Raw genomic sequence first — 16,050 nt, 5'->3', positions numbered from 1 at the left:
TCATTATCGTTTGATGTCTGTATAGTAAGATGGAGAATGTAAAGGAGAGTGGTGAAAGTGAATCTTCAGAGGCTCGCATGGGTCGAATGGAACAGATGTTAGTAGCATTGACTGAAACCTTGACACAACAACAGAGACAACAACCTTTACCCCTCCGTCTCCACCAGCAGAGGCCGAAGCAGATAATAATGATATCATCAATCTGACACAGAGATTCATGAAGATGAAACTGTCAACGTTCTATGGCGGAATTGAACCATTGAAAGTAGAGACGTGGCTACTTGAAATGGAGAAGTTATATGAAGTGTTCCCTTGTTCTGAAACCCAGAAAGTCCTCCTAGCCACCTATACTCAGAAAGATGAAGCCCGAAGGTGGTGGTTACTAATTCGAAGTGGCAATGGGAATATGACATGGGCACAGTTTAATGCAATCTTTTATGATAAATACTTTCCCCAATGCTTCAGGGATCGGAAGGTGCCCGAGTTTCAAGAACTTAAACAGGGGAGAATGTCTATAGCAGAGTATGAGGCCAAATTCACCGAATTGGTATGTTTTGCTCCACATATGGTGGATACTGATTACAAGAAAGCACAGAAGTTTGAGGAAAGGCTGGACCTAGAAATATTTAACCGAGTGGGTGTCCTAAAATTACCTATTTATGTACAGGTACTTGACAGGGCATTGATGGCAGAAGCCACAATAGTAGCTAAGAAACAAACTACAACACCAACAACAGAATGGAGAGGAAAGAGAACCAAATTCAGCTTCAAGAAAGGCCGGTCAGTTTTGAAGAGGCAAAATACAAGATCCTCCAGCAGCTCTAGCCAAAGTAGCGGATCTACTCCAAACTGCCCCGACTGCGGAAAGAAGCACAAAGGTGCTTGTTATCGAGCATCAGGTGCGTGTTTTCGCTGTGGCAAGACTGGTCACATGGTGAGGGATTGCCCGATGAGATTCAACGAGGTTAACCGTCCTATAACAAGTTCCACCGGGTCTGTTTCCGCAGCAAGACCAAATGCAAGGACCGATGTTAGAGGGAATGCAAATAATGAAACATTGAGACAGAGTCGAGTGTTCGCCTTAGTGCCTGGTGACGTACCAAACACCTATACCGTGGTGTCAGGTACACTCTCTGTTTGTTCTCAAGATGCATGCGTATTGATAGATTCTGGTTCTACACATTCCTTTCTATCGCATGCTTTCTCTTGAAAATTGACTAGACCATTAGAACTTATGACATATGTGTTATCTGTATCTACCTGTAGACACCCCATTTTTGACCGACCTTAAGACTCAGACGTCACCAGTTGAGCGTTAGGTGATGTTGCATAATATGCTCGTTCAGAAGTTTCAGAGTCGCGGCCGTGAGCCCTGCCTCCGGACTTCCGAACCCTTTTCTGTGCCTTGTCTCGGTTTGCGAGCCAGACTCTGTTTTCTCTGTTTCTTTTCCCGAGGGAAGGGAGAGGTCCCGTAGACCATCTCTCAATGTCCAAAGGCTACATTTGGTGGCCGTAGGCCTTTTTTCCCATTTCGGAGTCCGGTTTCCGGTTTTCGGAGCCGTCAGGCCGTGTGCCTCGGTTCGGGACCGCTTAACCATCTCCTATTGCTCTGATTTTTGGCATACATCTTATTTCATCCCTTTTGAGGGACACTGGGGGCTGAGAAACCCACTTCGAGGTCGAATACCATTTTCGGTGCTTAACAGCCCATTTTCGGGACCCCGAACTGCGTGTTTTGGCCCCGGAACGTTCGTTTTACCACGGTTTTCGTTCATTTTTGGCAGGTACCTCTGTTTTATCACAGGGAAGGTCACTGAAGGGTGGGAGGCCAACAATTGTTGCAGCAACCAGTTATCTCTCTTCCGGAGCCTCCCGGCGCCCGTTTTTCGCACTTCCGGGCTAATGTTGAATACCTTGGAGCTAGTGTTGCCAACTTTCAACCACATATCTGTGATCTACACATTTGAGAGGCCCCTAAAAGTTCATGGCCGGCCATTAAGGTCACCTGACCCTTTTGACCCCTTCCTTCCGGGCTAATGTTGAACCCCTTGGACCTTTTTTCTTGAACTTTGAACCACATATCTGTGATCTACACATCTGAGAGGCCTCTAAAAGTTCATGGCCGGCCAGTAAGTCAACTTGACCCTTTTGACCCCCTCTTTCCGAGCCATTGTTGAACCCCTTGGGCCCACTTTCTTGGAATTTCAACTACATGGTTGTGTTGTGCACACATAGAGGTACCTCCCCAGTAGCTGGCCGGCCAGAAAATCACCTTGACCCTTTTGACCCCTAGCCGGCCGGCTAGGGGGTGTGGCCGGCCGGCCACCTCCAGCAAAAGTATGAGGCCGGCCTGCTTCCTTGCACTGTACCCTTTCCAGCTGTGGGGCAATATCCCCCAGATATTTTCTGTATCCGGGGGATATTTTGTGGGGGAGTTTTGCCCTCCTTCTCCCCCACCTTTACACCCCATTTTTGATCTTTATAACCAGCTGGTGGCCTTCTTCATAAGGGTTAGAAAAATTATTCTTCAAAGCTCCATAGCCAACTCCATCTTCTTCCCTCTCAATTCTTCAAAAAACCCTAAGTCCCTAACCTTCATTCCTTCTACACCACCAAGCTCTACCACCACCACCTCACCTCCAGCAGCAAGGAAGGTTTCTAGAAGGCAAAAGAGGCTGCAAATCCATCCAAGAAGCAACAAAAGCTTGAATCTTCAAGGGTAAGTTACACTTTTACCCTTTTGACCCTTTTCCTTGATCTATCTCTAAGCCCCACTTCTTTTTGGTTTCAAGCTCCGGCCCTAACTGAAAAGGGCCATATTTTGAGCTCATCTTCACTTCTCATTAAGGGCTCAACCTTGTTTGAGCCCCCCATAATATACTTGCTTCATTGATCATCTTGTATGTCATAGTTTTGCATGCTATTTTTGGCCCATGAGAAATCTGTTTTTGAGCATGTTATAAACTGATATTAGGCTTATTTTGAGCTCCTCTCCAACATTGAGGAAGGGCTCAACCTTGTTTGGTGTCTCCATGTGTCACTTGTAGTTATATCCCCTATTTGGCCCCATTTTTGCATAAATTAGTAGCCCTCTTTGCTTCTGTTTTTGGACCTTGGTTCGAACTAAAAGTGGTCTTATTTTGGCCTATACTTCATGTTTCATTCACACTTTTTTTCTGTTTGGTGATTATTTTATATACTTCATGTTATAGCACCTTTTGAGCCTTGTTTTGCATCACATTTTTAGCATGTTTGTATACTGATTTGAGGTCTGCCATATACTGTAAATGTTCATATTTTTGGTCCATCTTCAGTGTTGTAGAAGGAAATTTTTCAGTTTGAGTTTTGCTTATACCACTTGCCTCATTACCCCTCTTTTGGCCCCTATTCTTGCATGCTATTTTTCCCTTACTTATACTTGCTGTTTGGCCATGTTTATAACTGTGAAAGTACATCTTTTGGGACTGTCTAGCTTCTGTCTTTGCATTGCATGTCCATATTGTACATGTTTGGCATAGCTATAGGCCATTTCGGGTGCCCAATGTCGCATTTCGGAACATTTCCTGGCATTTCATGTCATTTCGCTTCATTTCGGGACTATTTTCCCCCATATTTTAGTGCTGAAATTCCATTAGTATGCTTGCATATCACTTTTGCCATATTTCATCACATTCTGTCATCGCCTCGGTTTGTGTGCCCGTGTGCACGCATTTCGAGGCACTTCATTTTCTGCCACCGGCATCCGATGTGAGTGTGGCTGAGGCTCTCTCATGTTGGTATAAGCCCATTTGTCATTTTCATGTCATTTTCATATCATTCTGTCATCACCTCAGTTTGCGTGCCCGTGTGCACGCATTTCGAGGCACTTCATTTTCTGCCACCGGCATCCGATGTGAGTGTGGCTGAGGCTCTCTCATGTTGGTATAAGCCCATTTGTCATTTTCATGTCATTTTCATATCATTCTGTCATCGCCTCGATTTGCGTGCATGTGTGCACGCATTTCGAGGCACTTCATTTTCTGCCACCGGCATCCGATGTAAGTGTGGCTGAGGCTCTCTCATGTTGGTATAAGCCCATTTGTCATTTTTATGTCATTTTCATATCATTCTGTCATCGCCTCGGTTTGCGTGCCCGTGTGCACGCATTTCGAGGCACTTCATTTTCTGCCACCGGCATCCGATGTGAGTGTGGCTGAGGCTCTCTCATGTTGGTATAAGCCCATTTGTCATTTTCATGTCATTTTCATATCATTCTGTCATCGCCTCGGTTTGCGTGCCCGTGTGCACGCATTTCGAGGCACTTCATTTTCTGCCACCGGCATCCGATGTGAGTGTGGCTGAGGCTCTCTCATGTTGGTATAAGCCCATTTGTCATTTTCATATCATTCTGTCATCGCCTCGGTTTGCGTGCCCGTGTGCACGCATTTCGAGGCACTTCATTTTCTGCCATCGGCATCTTATGTGAGTGTGGCTGAGGCTCTCTCATGTTAGTATAAGTCCATGTTGCATTTTTCATGAAATTCGCATCGCTTTCGCATTTCGAGGCACTTCATTTTTATCCACCGGCATCCCATGTGAGTGTGGCTGAGGCTCACTCATGTTGGTATAAGCCCATTTGTCATTCCCATATCATTTCATCATATATCATTGCCTCGGTTTGCGTGCCCGTGTGCACGTACTTCGAGACACATATCATCGCCTCAGTTTGTGTGCCCGCGTGCACATACTTCGAGACACATATCATCGCCTCGGTTTGCGTACCCGCGTGCACGTACTTCGAGACACATATCATCGCCTCGGTTTGCGTGCTCGCGTGCACGTACTTCGAGACACATATCATCGCCTCGATTTGCGTGCCCGCGTGTACGTACTTCGAGACACATATCATCGCCTCGGTTTGCGTGCCGGCGTGCACGTACTTCGAGACACATATCATTTTCTCAGTTTGTGTGCCCGTGTTCACGCACTCCGAGGCATTTCATTTTCATAGCATTTTGCATTTTCTCGGTTTGGGTGCCCGCGTGCACGCATTTCGAGGCATCTCATTTCATAGCATTGTGTACGTTAGGATTGTATCTTAGTTGCATTTCATGCATGTCATGCATATTGCATCGTGTCCGGAATAGGAGTTAGCCCGGGCACGGGAAACGAGGTACATTTCGTACTCCGAGTGACGGAATGTGTCTCAATTTCCCAGTCACCAACACTCCGGATAATCCATGATGGAGTTAGGTTTTAGTTGTAGTTTCATGTGCATTCGTCCTATATTGAGTTGTGCATTTCGATTCCTCGGCCATCATGCCTCGGTATGCGTGATTGATGGCACGAGGATCGAGACATGCATACATCTGTGCAAATACATTGCTATGCCCCTTTCCTGCTCTCTGTTGCAGCAAAACGAGGAATCAGCAACTTTTCGGGACTTGGCACGCATTCCAAGAATAACAGGTGTAAACAGAGGCTAATTGGGGCATTCCGGTGGATTTCCGCGCAAGACAACCCGGACATGCATCATCCATCAGAAGCAAGGCAGTCCCTGGCTTGCACGCCAGTTTTATTTGCTTTCTTAGTTAATTCTTTAATTAATTAGGATTTTGTAATATTTCGGACTGTAATATTCTTTTATTTGGGGACTGTAATATTTGGACTGTATATTTATTCGGACCCTCTGCGCGAGGGCATAACTGTAATAAGTGTGCGTGAGTGTGATGTATGTCTTCCAACCCCACGTCTTTCTTCCCTTTTATTTACCAGCTTATGATGGTTAGATTAGGGCATATTTAAATTAGCATACAGTATGACAGCATGTTTGCATTCATTCATCTGTATTGCATGCACCGGGCTCGGCGCATCATACTAACTGCATTGTATTTTCAATTTCAAAATTGAATACATGATAGCTGTAGCATTTCATATACCATCTTAGAATAGCCGAGCCTACTATAGTTGCATTTTTGCATGCGTTGCATTAGGCATTTCTGTATACTTAGGATTCATGCATGATTTCTAATGAGTTTCTATTTTGGCTTGGAGTACTCGGTAAGCTTTATGCTTTAGCATCCTTGCATGCGTGTGAGTGCTGCCATGAATAGCATGCTTACCATGAGGCTACGTGCTTATGTGATATAACTGCCTGAATGCCTGTGGGTGAAGGTTGGGTTATCTGAATTGGAATAGATCATCAAATGTTTCAAGCCTACCTGCGGGTAGCAAACCATTTTCAAAAACAAACATGAAATGTTTCGTTCCAATTCAAGCGACCCGGTCTATACTTGTATGCTGTTAGCATCACATAGTAACCTAGGCTAATAACCGGAATAAGAACTCACAATGTTTTCAAAAATAGATATCATGATTAGTAGAGGCCGGTCTATGACCGGGCGAGCGGGGGTGCTCACGAAGTGACCTTCCCCAATCGTACCCAAGTTCCCGAGCCGAGGCAACTTTGGTGATGACGGACACGTGGCCTTTTGGCATTGAGTCAGGGTTTCCTAAATTTCCCAAAATAAAATATTTAGGTGGCGACTTTGTATCTGGCAAAGCAGTCCATGTTTGGCACTTCTCTCAAAAATCTGTTTTCTCAAAACGATTTGCCGGATTTGGACTCTTTGGTTCAGACTTAGAACCGTGACTGAAAAAGTCGAGTCCGAGCTGTAGCGAGGTCCCCCGCGGGCTTGTTACACTACCCCGTCTGGAGATTCTATGATGTGCACTCATGTTTATCCGGTATGTGATATTATGATTGGCGATATGATGTTATATGTTGACTTATTGCCCTTGAACATTGACCATTTTGATTGTATTTTGGGAATGGACTGGTTGACTAAATACTGTGCTACCATTGACTGTGCAAGTAAATCTGTTGTGTTTAGACCACCGGGTATGCCTGAATTTACTTTTACTGGGAATGGGGTAGTTCCTCCCCCATATCTGATTTTGGCTATGAAAGCTGTAAAACTGCTTAGGAAGGGATGTAGGGGTTACTTGTGTTGTATACTGACTGCACCATCTGACGGAACTACAGTAGAAACTATTCCGGTTGCTTGTGAATTTCCCGATGTGTTTCCAAATGACCTACCTGGGGACTTAATTGATAGGGAAATAGAATTCACCATTGATGTAACACTTGGAACACAACCCATCTCCAAGACTCCATATAGGATGTCAACTTCTGAACTGAAAGAACTGAAAGCTCAACTACAGGAACTCTTAGACAAGAAATTTATCCGTCCGAGCACTTCACCTTGGGGTGCTCCAGTCTTGTTTGTCAGAAAGAAGGATGGATCTTTGAGGTTGTGTATAGACTACCGAGAATTGAACAAAGTGACTATTAAGAACAAATATCCCTTACCTCGAATAGATGATTTCTTTGATCAACTCCAAGGAGTTAAAGTGTTCTCTAAAATTGATCTTAGGTCAGGTTATCATCAGTTAAAGGTTAAAGCAGAAGACGTAGAGAAAACTGCATTCAGAACTAGATATGGACATTATGAATTCTTGGTAATGCCTTTCGGAGTAACAAATGCACCTGCAGCTTTTATGGACCTAATGAATAGGGTTTTCAAACAATATCTTGACAAATTCATTGTTATGTTTATCGATGACATTCTGATTTATTCTAAAGACAGAGAGGAACATGAGAACCATCTGAGAACTACCTTGCAGATTTTGAGAGAGAAGAGGCTGTATACTAAATTGTCCAAGTGTGAATTCTGGCTTGACAGTGTGTCATTTTTGGGACATGTAATCAACAAGGATGGTGTTTCTATTGACCCTTAGAAAATTGAAGCTGTCGTGGATTGGCCTAGACTGACAAATGTGACAGAAGTTAGAAGTTTTCTGGGACTTGCAGGTTATTACAGGAGATTTGTAAAAGACTTTTCCAAGCTTGCCATGCCATTGACTCAGTTAACTCAGAAAAATGTGCCATTTGACTGGAACGAGCAAAGAGAGACAGTCTTTCAAGAACTGAAAACCAGGTTAGTGACTGCACCAATCTTAACTTTACCTAATGGTATTGATGGGTTTCAAGTGTACAGTGATGCTTCCGACAAAGGTTTGGGGTGTGTATTAATGCAAAATGAAAAAGTGATTGCCTATGCTTCTGGACAACTCTGACCTCATGAAAATAATTACCCAACGCATGATCTTGAGTTAGCAGCTGTGGTGTTTGCTTTGAAAATCTGGCGTCACTACTTGTATGGGGTAACTTGTGAGGTGTACACCGACTATAAGAGCTTGAAATACTTCTTCACCCAAAAGGAATTGAAAATGAGGCAGAGGCGATGGTTAGAGTTAATCAAAGATTACGATTTGCAGATCTTGTACCACCCAGGGAAAGCTAACACTGTAGCGGATGCCTTGAGCTGAAAATCAATGGGAAATTTGTCATGTCTGTTATCCAACCGAAAAGAATTGTTGACTGACCTAGAACAAGTTGGGCTGTTAACTACTATCTCCGCTTAACCTACAATTCTTGACGAGATCAAACAGAAACAGTGCGAGGATGAATACTTGAAAAAGATCACGGAGGAATTTGATTCGAAGCCGAGGCCAGGATTTGTGTCTAAGAAGGATGTGCTAAAATTTCAAAACCGTCTTTGTGTACCCGATTGTGGTGATTTGAGGAAACGTGTTATGACCGAAGCTCACAGTAGTAAGTTTGCTATGCACCTGGAGAACACGAAAATGTACCATAATTTGAAACAAAATTTTTGGTGGCCTGGAATGAAAAAGAGTATTGTAGATTTTGTGGCTAGGTACCTATATTGTCAACAGGTTAAAGCTAAACATCAACGACCCGCTGGTTTGCTACAACCACTTCCAATACCGGAATGGAAATGAGAGCACATTACCATGGACTTCATTGTGGGATTGCCTTGTTCTTGTCGAGGTATGGACTCTATCTGGGTTATAGTTGACCGTTTAACTAAGTCTATCCATTTTCTGCCTGTCAAAACTATTTATAACGCTGATAAATTGGCCAATATCTATATGACTGAAATTGTGAGACTACATGGAGTGCCAGTATCTATTGTGTTTGACAGGGACTCAAAGTTTGTATCAAGATTTTAGCAGAGTTTGCAACAGGCTTTGGGGACTGAACTGAGGATAAGTAGTGCCTATCACCCATAGACAGATGGACAAATTGAACGAACTAACCAAACTTTAGAGGACATGCTCAGAATGTGTGTGTTAGACTTCCAGGGGAATTGGGAGACCTTCTTGCCATTAGCTGAATTTGTGTACAACAACAGTTACCATTCAAGCATTGAAATGGCTCCTTATGAAGCTCTGTATGGAAGAAAATGTCGTTCTCCGATATGTTGGGCTGAAGTAGGTGATAGACCTTTGTTGGGACCGGAACTGGTGCAAGAAACAACTGAGAAAGTGAAACTGATCCAGCAATGCCTGAAAACTGCACAGAGTCGGCAGAAAAGCTATGCTGATGTCTGAAGAAGAGATAGAGAATATGAAGTTGGGGACCATGTGTTCATAAAGGTGACCCCGATGAAGGGTCAAACTCAGTTTGGTGTTAAGGGCAAGTTGGCGCCAAGATATGTTGGACCTTATGAAGTCCTCGAAAAGTTCAATCCGGTATCGTATCGGGTAGCCTTGCCTCCAGTAATGGAACATATGCATAACGTCTTTCATGTATCGACGCTTGGGGAATATTTGAGAGATCCGCTCCACGTCATCGAACCGACACATGTGCTTTTGAAAGATGACTACACTTATGAGGAGAAACCTATCCAGATTGTGAACCGCCGAGTCAAAAGATTGAGGAATAAGGAAATACCACTAGTAAAAGTTGACTGGCAAAACCACGGAAGGACCTATGCAACTTGGGAAACCAAGGAAGACATGATGAAGAGATATCCAGATTTGTTCCCGTTGGACCCAATGTTGTTCCAAAATGAAGGTAATTCGAGTTTGGGGACCAAACTCTTTTAAGGGGGGAAGACTGTAATAGCCCCGACCTCTAATTAACGCTAATCCATGATTAGTTATGCCTAACAGTAATTTAGAAGGGAATCCGAAATTAATTTGCATATGTGTTGCATTATCTTTGCGTTTCTATATGTTTGACATAAAATGATCAGTTCATGTTTAGACTTTGAACTGCGAATTGAAAGCCTTATCGGCGCCTGATTTTGAAATTGATTAGTGTTTCACACTAGTTAGAATATATGTGATTTTATGGTAGATTTAATTAAAATTTGATTTGGTATGATTAAATTAGATTAATTAGTGTTGAATTGCAGTAGTTTGCCTAATTACAAGTTTGCCACTTAGTGGCTTGATTTGAGATCAACTATACCACACCTCATTACACTTAGAAGCATCTCTCCTCAGCCATTTTCTTGACCAAATGTGGGAGAGAGTGAGAGAGGAAAGGAATTGGGATCAAGCTTGAGGATTTGGAAAAATTGCTAGGAGACCTTGGTGGTTTGCTCAAGAACATCTCTAACCATAAGGGATTGAGAACTTTAGGTAAGAATGTTAGTCTCTAGCCTTGTAATTTAGTTGATTAATGCTTGAAATCAGTTATGTAGGCAAATTAACATATGAATTGAATTAAGAATGAATTCATGCATGCATGCATGTTTCATGGCATTCTAGAGATTTATTTCAAGAATTCCTCCATGCATGTGTTAATTTCACTCACATTATGGTCATTCATCTTGTTTTCCATCAAATTATCTAGTTTGGTCATGTTTTGAAGGGTTTGGATTCAATGAGGTTCTTGCATGTGATGTTCATAAATTGATTTTGAATTTAAGTTGAGTTTGTGCAAAATTGATATCCTTTTGGGCCATGATTTCTTGGAATGATCTTTTAAACATGTTGTTCTATGAGTTATTAAGTGTTTTCCAAAGTTTTGGGCCCAGAAAATTGAGTTTGATGCTTCAAAGGTCGAATTTGAGCTTGGTGATCAAATCTGGAATTTCCAGAAATTTGATCCATGCTCGAGCAGGGACTTTCACGCTCGAGCGTGAAAGTCTGAGTACATGCACTCCCGCTCTAGCGGCGAGAGTCACGCTCGAGCGTGAAATGCGTATACCCAGAAGTTTACGTGTTTTGCAGTCCGCTAGAGCGGTGAAAGCCACGCTCGAGCGAGGGTCTGTGTCACACGCTCGAGTGGGGGTCGAACGCCCGTCGAGCGTGAATTTCATGCATCAAGCACTTTTTTCATAAGTTTGCAGTCCACTCGAGCGGGGAAGTCCACGCTCGAACGGAGCTTCTTTGTCTGCATGTCCGCTCGAGAGGGGAAAGCCACGCTCGAGCGTGGACCTTATCTTCAGCAAAATTTGAGAAATGGTTTTCAATGCATTTTTGCATCCTCATTCCATCCTAGGCATTCCTAGGCCATGTTTAAGACCTCATAATGAGGATAAGAGATTAGAAACACACTAAGAGCCAACGAAATAAATTTTGTACAATTAGAGCGTGTATTTCAAGTGTGTATCTGTTATGTGTTATGTAGGTCATGTGCCGCGTTCTGTCTAACTAATCTGCTCCGTCTGTCTGTCTCAAGGCCCACTGTGAGTAATAACTCTGTAAAGTTATGTTTAACTTAAGTATTTTCTGACTGATATGGTATGATCTGTTTTCTGAAATGCTATCTTACGAATTATGAATGAATGTCCAATTTTCTGAAAAGTATTTGTGGCACCCTTAGTTCACGTGGCCCTCGCCCGGGGGTAACAATACCGCGGCCAATCTGCACGTGGCCCTTGCCTGGGGGTAACAATACTGCGGCTACTTGTGCGCAAGATATGGACCTTTGTGGTCGTTGGTACTAACTATGCATATGGGTTTCTGGACCAAATTGATCTGATATTTAATGGGTGTACCACGTATGATTTTATGCAAAATCTGAATATGAACATGAGTGTGTATCTACATCTATTTCTGTTTTGAAGTCTGAATATGTTCTGATTTAAATACTGGATCCTAACTTGTGCTGGACATCATTCATAAAATCCCTTTACTCTGTTATTATTCACTGGGCTTCCGCTCACAGTTTATATTATGTATGTAGGTGAGCCTGCAGGTGACCAGGGCCAGAGTTGACGGCCTTCTGTCTTGTTTTTGTCAGCCAATCGTTGTGCCTCCCGAGGAGGTTCCGATTGAAGTCTCGTTATATGGCTGTTATTGAATTCATGCTGGTCTTCGTGACTGTTTTGTAAAGTCAGGTCTTGGGTAGTACTTTCTGTAAATACCTTGTAAATATTATGTATTTGGACTGGCATGTTTATATATATAAATAAGTCTTGAAATGTTCTGTCCCATGTACGTTATCACAGCTCATTAGACCTTGTCTATTTTGTATTATTGCTTCCGCAGCCCATTATTATTTGCTAATCTATTCCGAGGCCTTTGGTAATACACGGATTACTGGCCGGTTACGGTGCTAAACCTACAGGGGCGGGTTTGCGTCGTGATAGTCTAGTCTCCACATCGCAAAAGGCCAAGGGCTTGTGAGGGGAAGAAGTTGTCTAGCCGGTTGGTGAATTTGGTGGGCGAACTTCTACGAACATATTTCTAAGCGTTCGCTTATATGCACTGCCACCAATATCCCTGCGAGATAGCGCGGTAGGCCAAAGATCTGCCCCCTATGTGACTGCCGCATATGCCTTCATGAATTTCGTACAGGAAAGCTTCCACGCGATTTGGGTGTACACACTTGAGATAAGGACCGGTGAAAGACTTCTTGTATAAAGCGCTAGATGGAGAGAGCCAAAACCGCTCTGACTTCACCCGGACTTTATGCGCTTCCTTTTTATCGGCCGGAAGTGTCCGCTCTTTTTGGAAGAGGATAATAGGGTTTATCCAAGAAGGGCCAAGCTCGGTGCAGAGTACTTTTGTTTGCTCCGGTTCCTCTATACTAGGCCTTGGAAGAAACTCAATCAGGAGAGGACTGGGAGAGATTTGGTCGACCATGGAAGCCAGACCGGTTAGCTCATCCGCGCGGCCATTGTCTTCCTGTCCAATTTGTTGGACCCTGATCGCTTGGAATCGCTTGATGTGGTCCCTTACCAGAGCTTGGTACTTTGCCATTCTGTCATCCTTAGCTTCGTAAACCCCAGATACTTGGTTGACAACCAGTTGGGAATCACTGTAGACCATCAGCTCGGACGCGCGCACCTGGAGCGCGCTCTTAAGTCCGGCCAGTAGCGCCTCGTACTCGGCCTCGTTGTTTGATGCAGGGAATTCGAGGGTGATAGAATGCTCAATGGTCAGACCATCTGGCGAGACCAAGACTATGCCTAGCCCGACACCATGACAATTCAAGGCCCCATCTACAAAAAGTTTTCACATTTCGCCAACAAAGAGCTTCCAATATTCTGAGGGGTCCTGAGAGGCTTGAAGGTTAATGGGATCACGGTCGCTCAACTGTTCGACTTCAGGTTCAATGCTGATCGGTTCCACTTCCTCCCTCCTCGGCGACACGGCACTAGACCCAACAGGTTGGTCTGTTATGCCCAAGACCGTCGTCATATCGCCAGGCTGCGGTGACATGCTGGCTGGAGGTTCTATGGCGGAGCGCGCAAGTTCCGCGTCGCCAACATCGCCCTGCTGTACAATTTCGGTGGAATCTTCATTGGCCTCCTTGGCTACCGTAGTGAGATCCACCGGACATACTTGGTGAATCCCGAGCGAGAACTCGGCAACAAAATCTGCCAATGCTTGAGCTTTTATGGCCGTTCGGGGTTGAAACTTAACGTCGAATTGTCCCAACTCGACTGCCCACTTTAGAATGCGACCGAAGAAGTTCGCCCGTTCGAACAAGCCTTTGAGGGGAAACTCGGTTAAAACGATGATTGTGTGAGCGTGAAAATAGTGTGCCAATTTCCTGGAGGCCATCATCAATGCTAAGGCAAGTTTTTCCAGCGAAAAGTATCTCGACTCTGCTGATAGCAAGGTTTTGCTCACGTAGAAGATGGGTAAATGTTGGATACCCGCTAACCGAACAAGCACTGCGCTAACTGCATGCTGGGACACGGCCAGATAAAGGTAGAGTTCTTCGCTGGGCTTGGGCGTTACCAATAGTGGTGCAGAAGACAAATACTTTTTGAGTTTGGCCAGAGCTCGGTCACACTCCTCGTCCCACGAAAACTTGGATTTCAAGGCTTGAAAAAAAGGGCGACAGCGATCTGATGGCCGGCTTATGAATCGGTTAAGCGCGGTGGCCATCCCGGCTAGATGCTGCACGTCCTTAGCCGAGTTGGGCTGCTTCAACTCTTGTACGACCCTGATTTGTGTGGGGTCTGCCTCGATGTTTCGGTTTGTGACTAGGAAACCCAAGAATTTTTCGGATCCCATGCCAAAGGCACATTTAGACGCATTTGGGCGTAGCTTGTGCTGTTTGAGGATGGCAAACATCTCGGCTAGGTCGGACAAGTGGTCTGCTTGATGCCGATTTTTAACCGTCATGTCATCACTGGCGCGGCCCCCGTAAGATAGCAGCTGGAGCGCCGGCACCCTTTGAGTCTCCCGCCGGTGAGCCTGCTCTTTCAAGACTGCCCGCAAGTCTTCTGAGCAAGCGGAATAGGAATACCTCGACGTCGTCGCCGGACGTGAGGGTTGATAGGTACTTTTTTGCGCGCTAGACTTCTCTACAGGTGCGTCGGATCCTCCAACCCTGTAGCTTCTAGTGATAGAAAGGGAGGGAGTGTGCCGCTGGCTCTGACTGTCTGAACGGCCTAGTTGGGTGCACTCACTGTGGTCTCCTACTCCAGCAACACCCTTCTATTTGACATGCCGTTTGAGATCTTCCATCTCCGCCGCCATTCTACGGATGACGGCGTCTTGGTCCCTTAACTTGTGCTCTAGACACCTAGCGTACGATTCTCTTCGCCGCCGGTGCCCGTCTGGACTCCGAGAGCTACCAAAACTTCTACCACGCTTATCCCGCGCGTCTCTTGAATGTCCTCTTGGGGAAGTCTCCAGGCCCGCCATGTTTGGAACGGCGGGGAGTCCGTCTCTCCGTCTGGCTGACTCCGAGGTAACACCGTCGATGGCGGACAACAGTATCTCGTCGTTGTTCGCCATGGAAGGCGATCAGATGAGCTTGGAAGATAAGGTTTTGTCTGTTGAACTCTTCCCACAGACAATGCCAAATAAAGCCACCGGTCTCCGTGCCTTGCACATATTGTCCGCTTTGGCATTCTGACCGCATGGTTTTGTTCCTCCCCTACTGGGGGAAAAGGCCTATGCAAGGTAAGAGGAGCCAGCCTGCTTATAAGGTGGGAAAGTAGTCCCTCACAGACCGATGTGGGATTTCCCGCACATTAGCCCCCAGCCGCACTGGCTCTGGTCACCCCGGAGGGAGTTCCCACAGACGACGCCAATTGTACGGGGAGTGAATATTCTGTAGAGCCCATACTCCTTTCCACCAAGCTCCTTGTCTGTCTAATCGACTTGCGAACACAACGGCGGTGAGCTACCCGGCGGTGTGTGGCCGAAAAACCCCTCCGACGGTTAAGTTAGCACACACTCAGGGATCTAGAAAGAGAGGAGAGAGTTGAGTGTTTAGGTTGTTCTCACCAAATGATGTTCCATCCCCAGCATGGGGGGCGCAGACATGCTTATATACTTTCTGCGCCCAAATCTGCTCTCATTAGTCTCTTGACACGTGGTGTTGCTCTCCCATCTGTCAGCACAAATCCTGTAATCACCACCTAACCAAACCGTCAGGCTATATTAGCGGAGCCCGGTAGACCGACGGAACCACCTCGGCCTTTCACGACTGCGCTGTGCAGCGTACCCGAGCGCTCCACTCGCCGAGCTCCAGAACGACCGAGCTCGGTTGCATTCCGGCAAAGCCGAGTTCAAGATAGGTCGAGCCAGCAAACCGAAGGCCTTCCTGCCGCGCTAAACGCGCAAACCGTGGAGTCCAGAATGGCAGGCAATCATCTCGGCCGAGCAACTCAAGTAGCTCGGTTTTCTACATAGACAAGCCCAAGTAGCTCAATCCCAACATGGTCCTGGGCCTCAACCGAGCAAAACCTTATCTGGACGAGCCCAAGCTATCACGGCCCA

General features: G+C 45.3%; 1 protein-coding gene across 1 annotated transcript; it reads left to right on the top strand.

The window, feature by feature from the left end:
- Positions 1–217: 217 nt before the first annotated feature.
- LOC145805504 (uncharacterized) lies at positions 218–8,118 on the top strand. The gene is made up of 3 exons (XM_082900656.1): positions 218–1,124; positions 7,025–7,292; positions 8,040–8,118. The coding sequence occupies exons 1-3, from the start codon at positions 218–220 to the stop codon at positions 8,116–8,118; spliced, it is 1,254 nt and encodes a 417-aa protein (XP_082756782.1).
- Positions 8,119–16,050: the final 7,932 nt, after the last annotated feature.

Source organism: Camellia sinensis, chromosome 13, assembly GCF_055761805.1.
Source record: "Camellia sinensis isolate YWXY chromosome 13, ASM5576180v1, whole genome shotgun sequence".
Classification (NCBI taxonomy): Eukaryota; Viridiplantae; Streptophyta; class Magnoliopsida; order Ericales; family Theaceae; genus Camellia; species Camellia sinensis.
The sequence above is the reverse complement of the archived record's forward strand: the minus strand, read 5'-3'. Positions and strand labels throughout refer to the sequence as shown.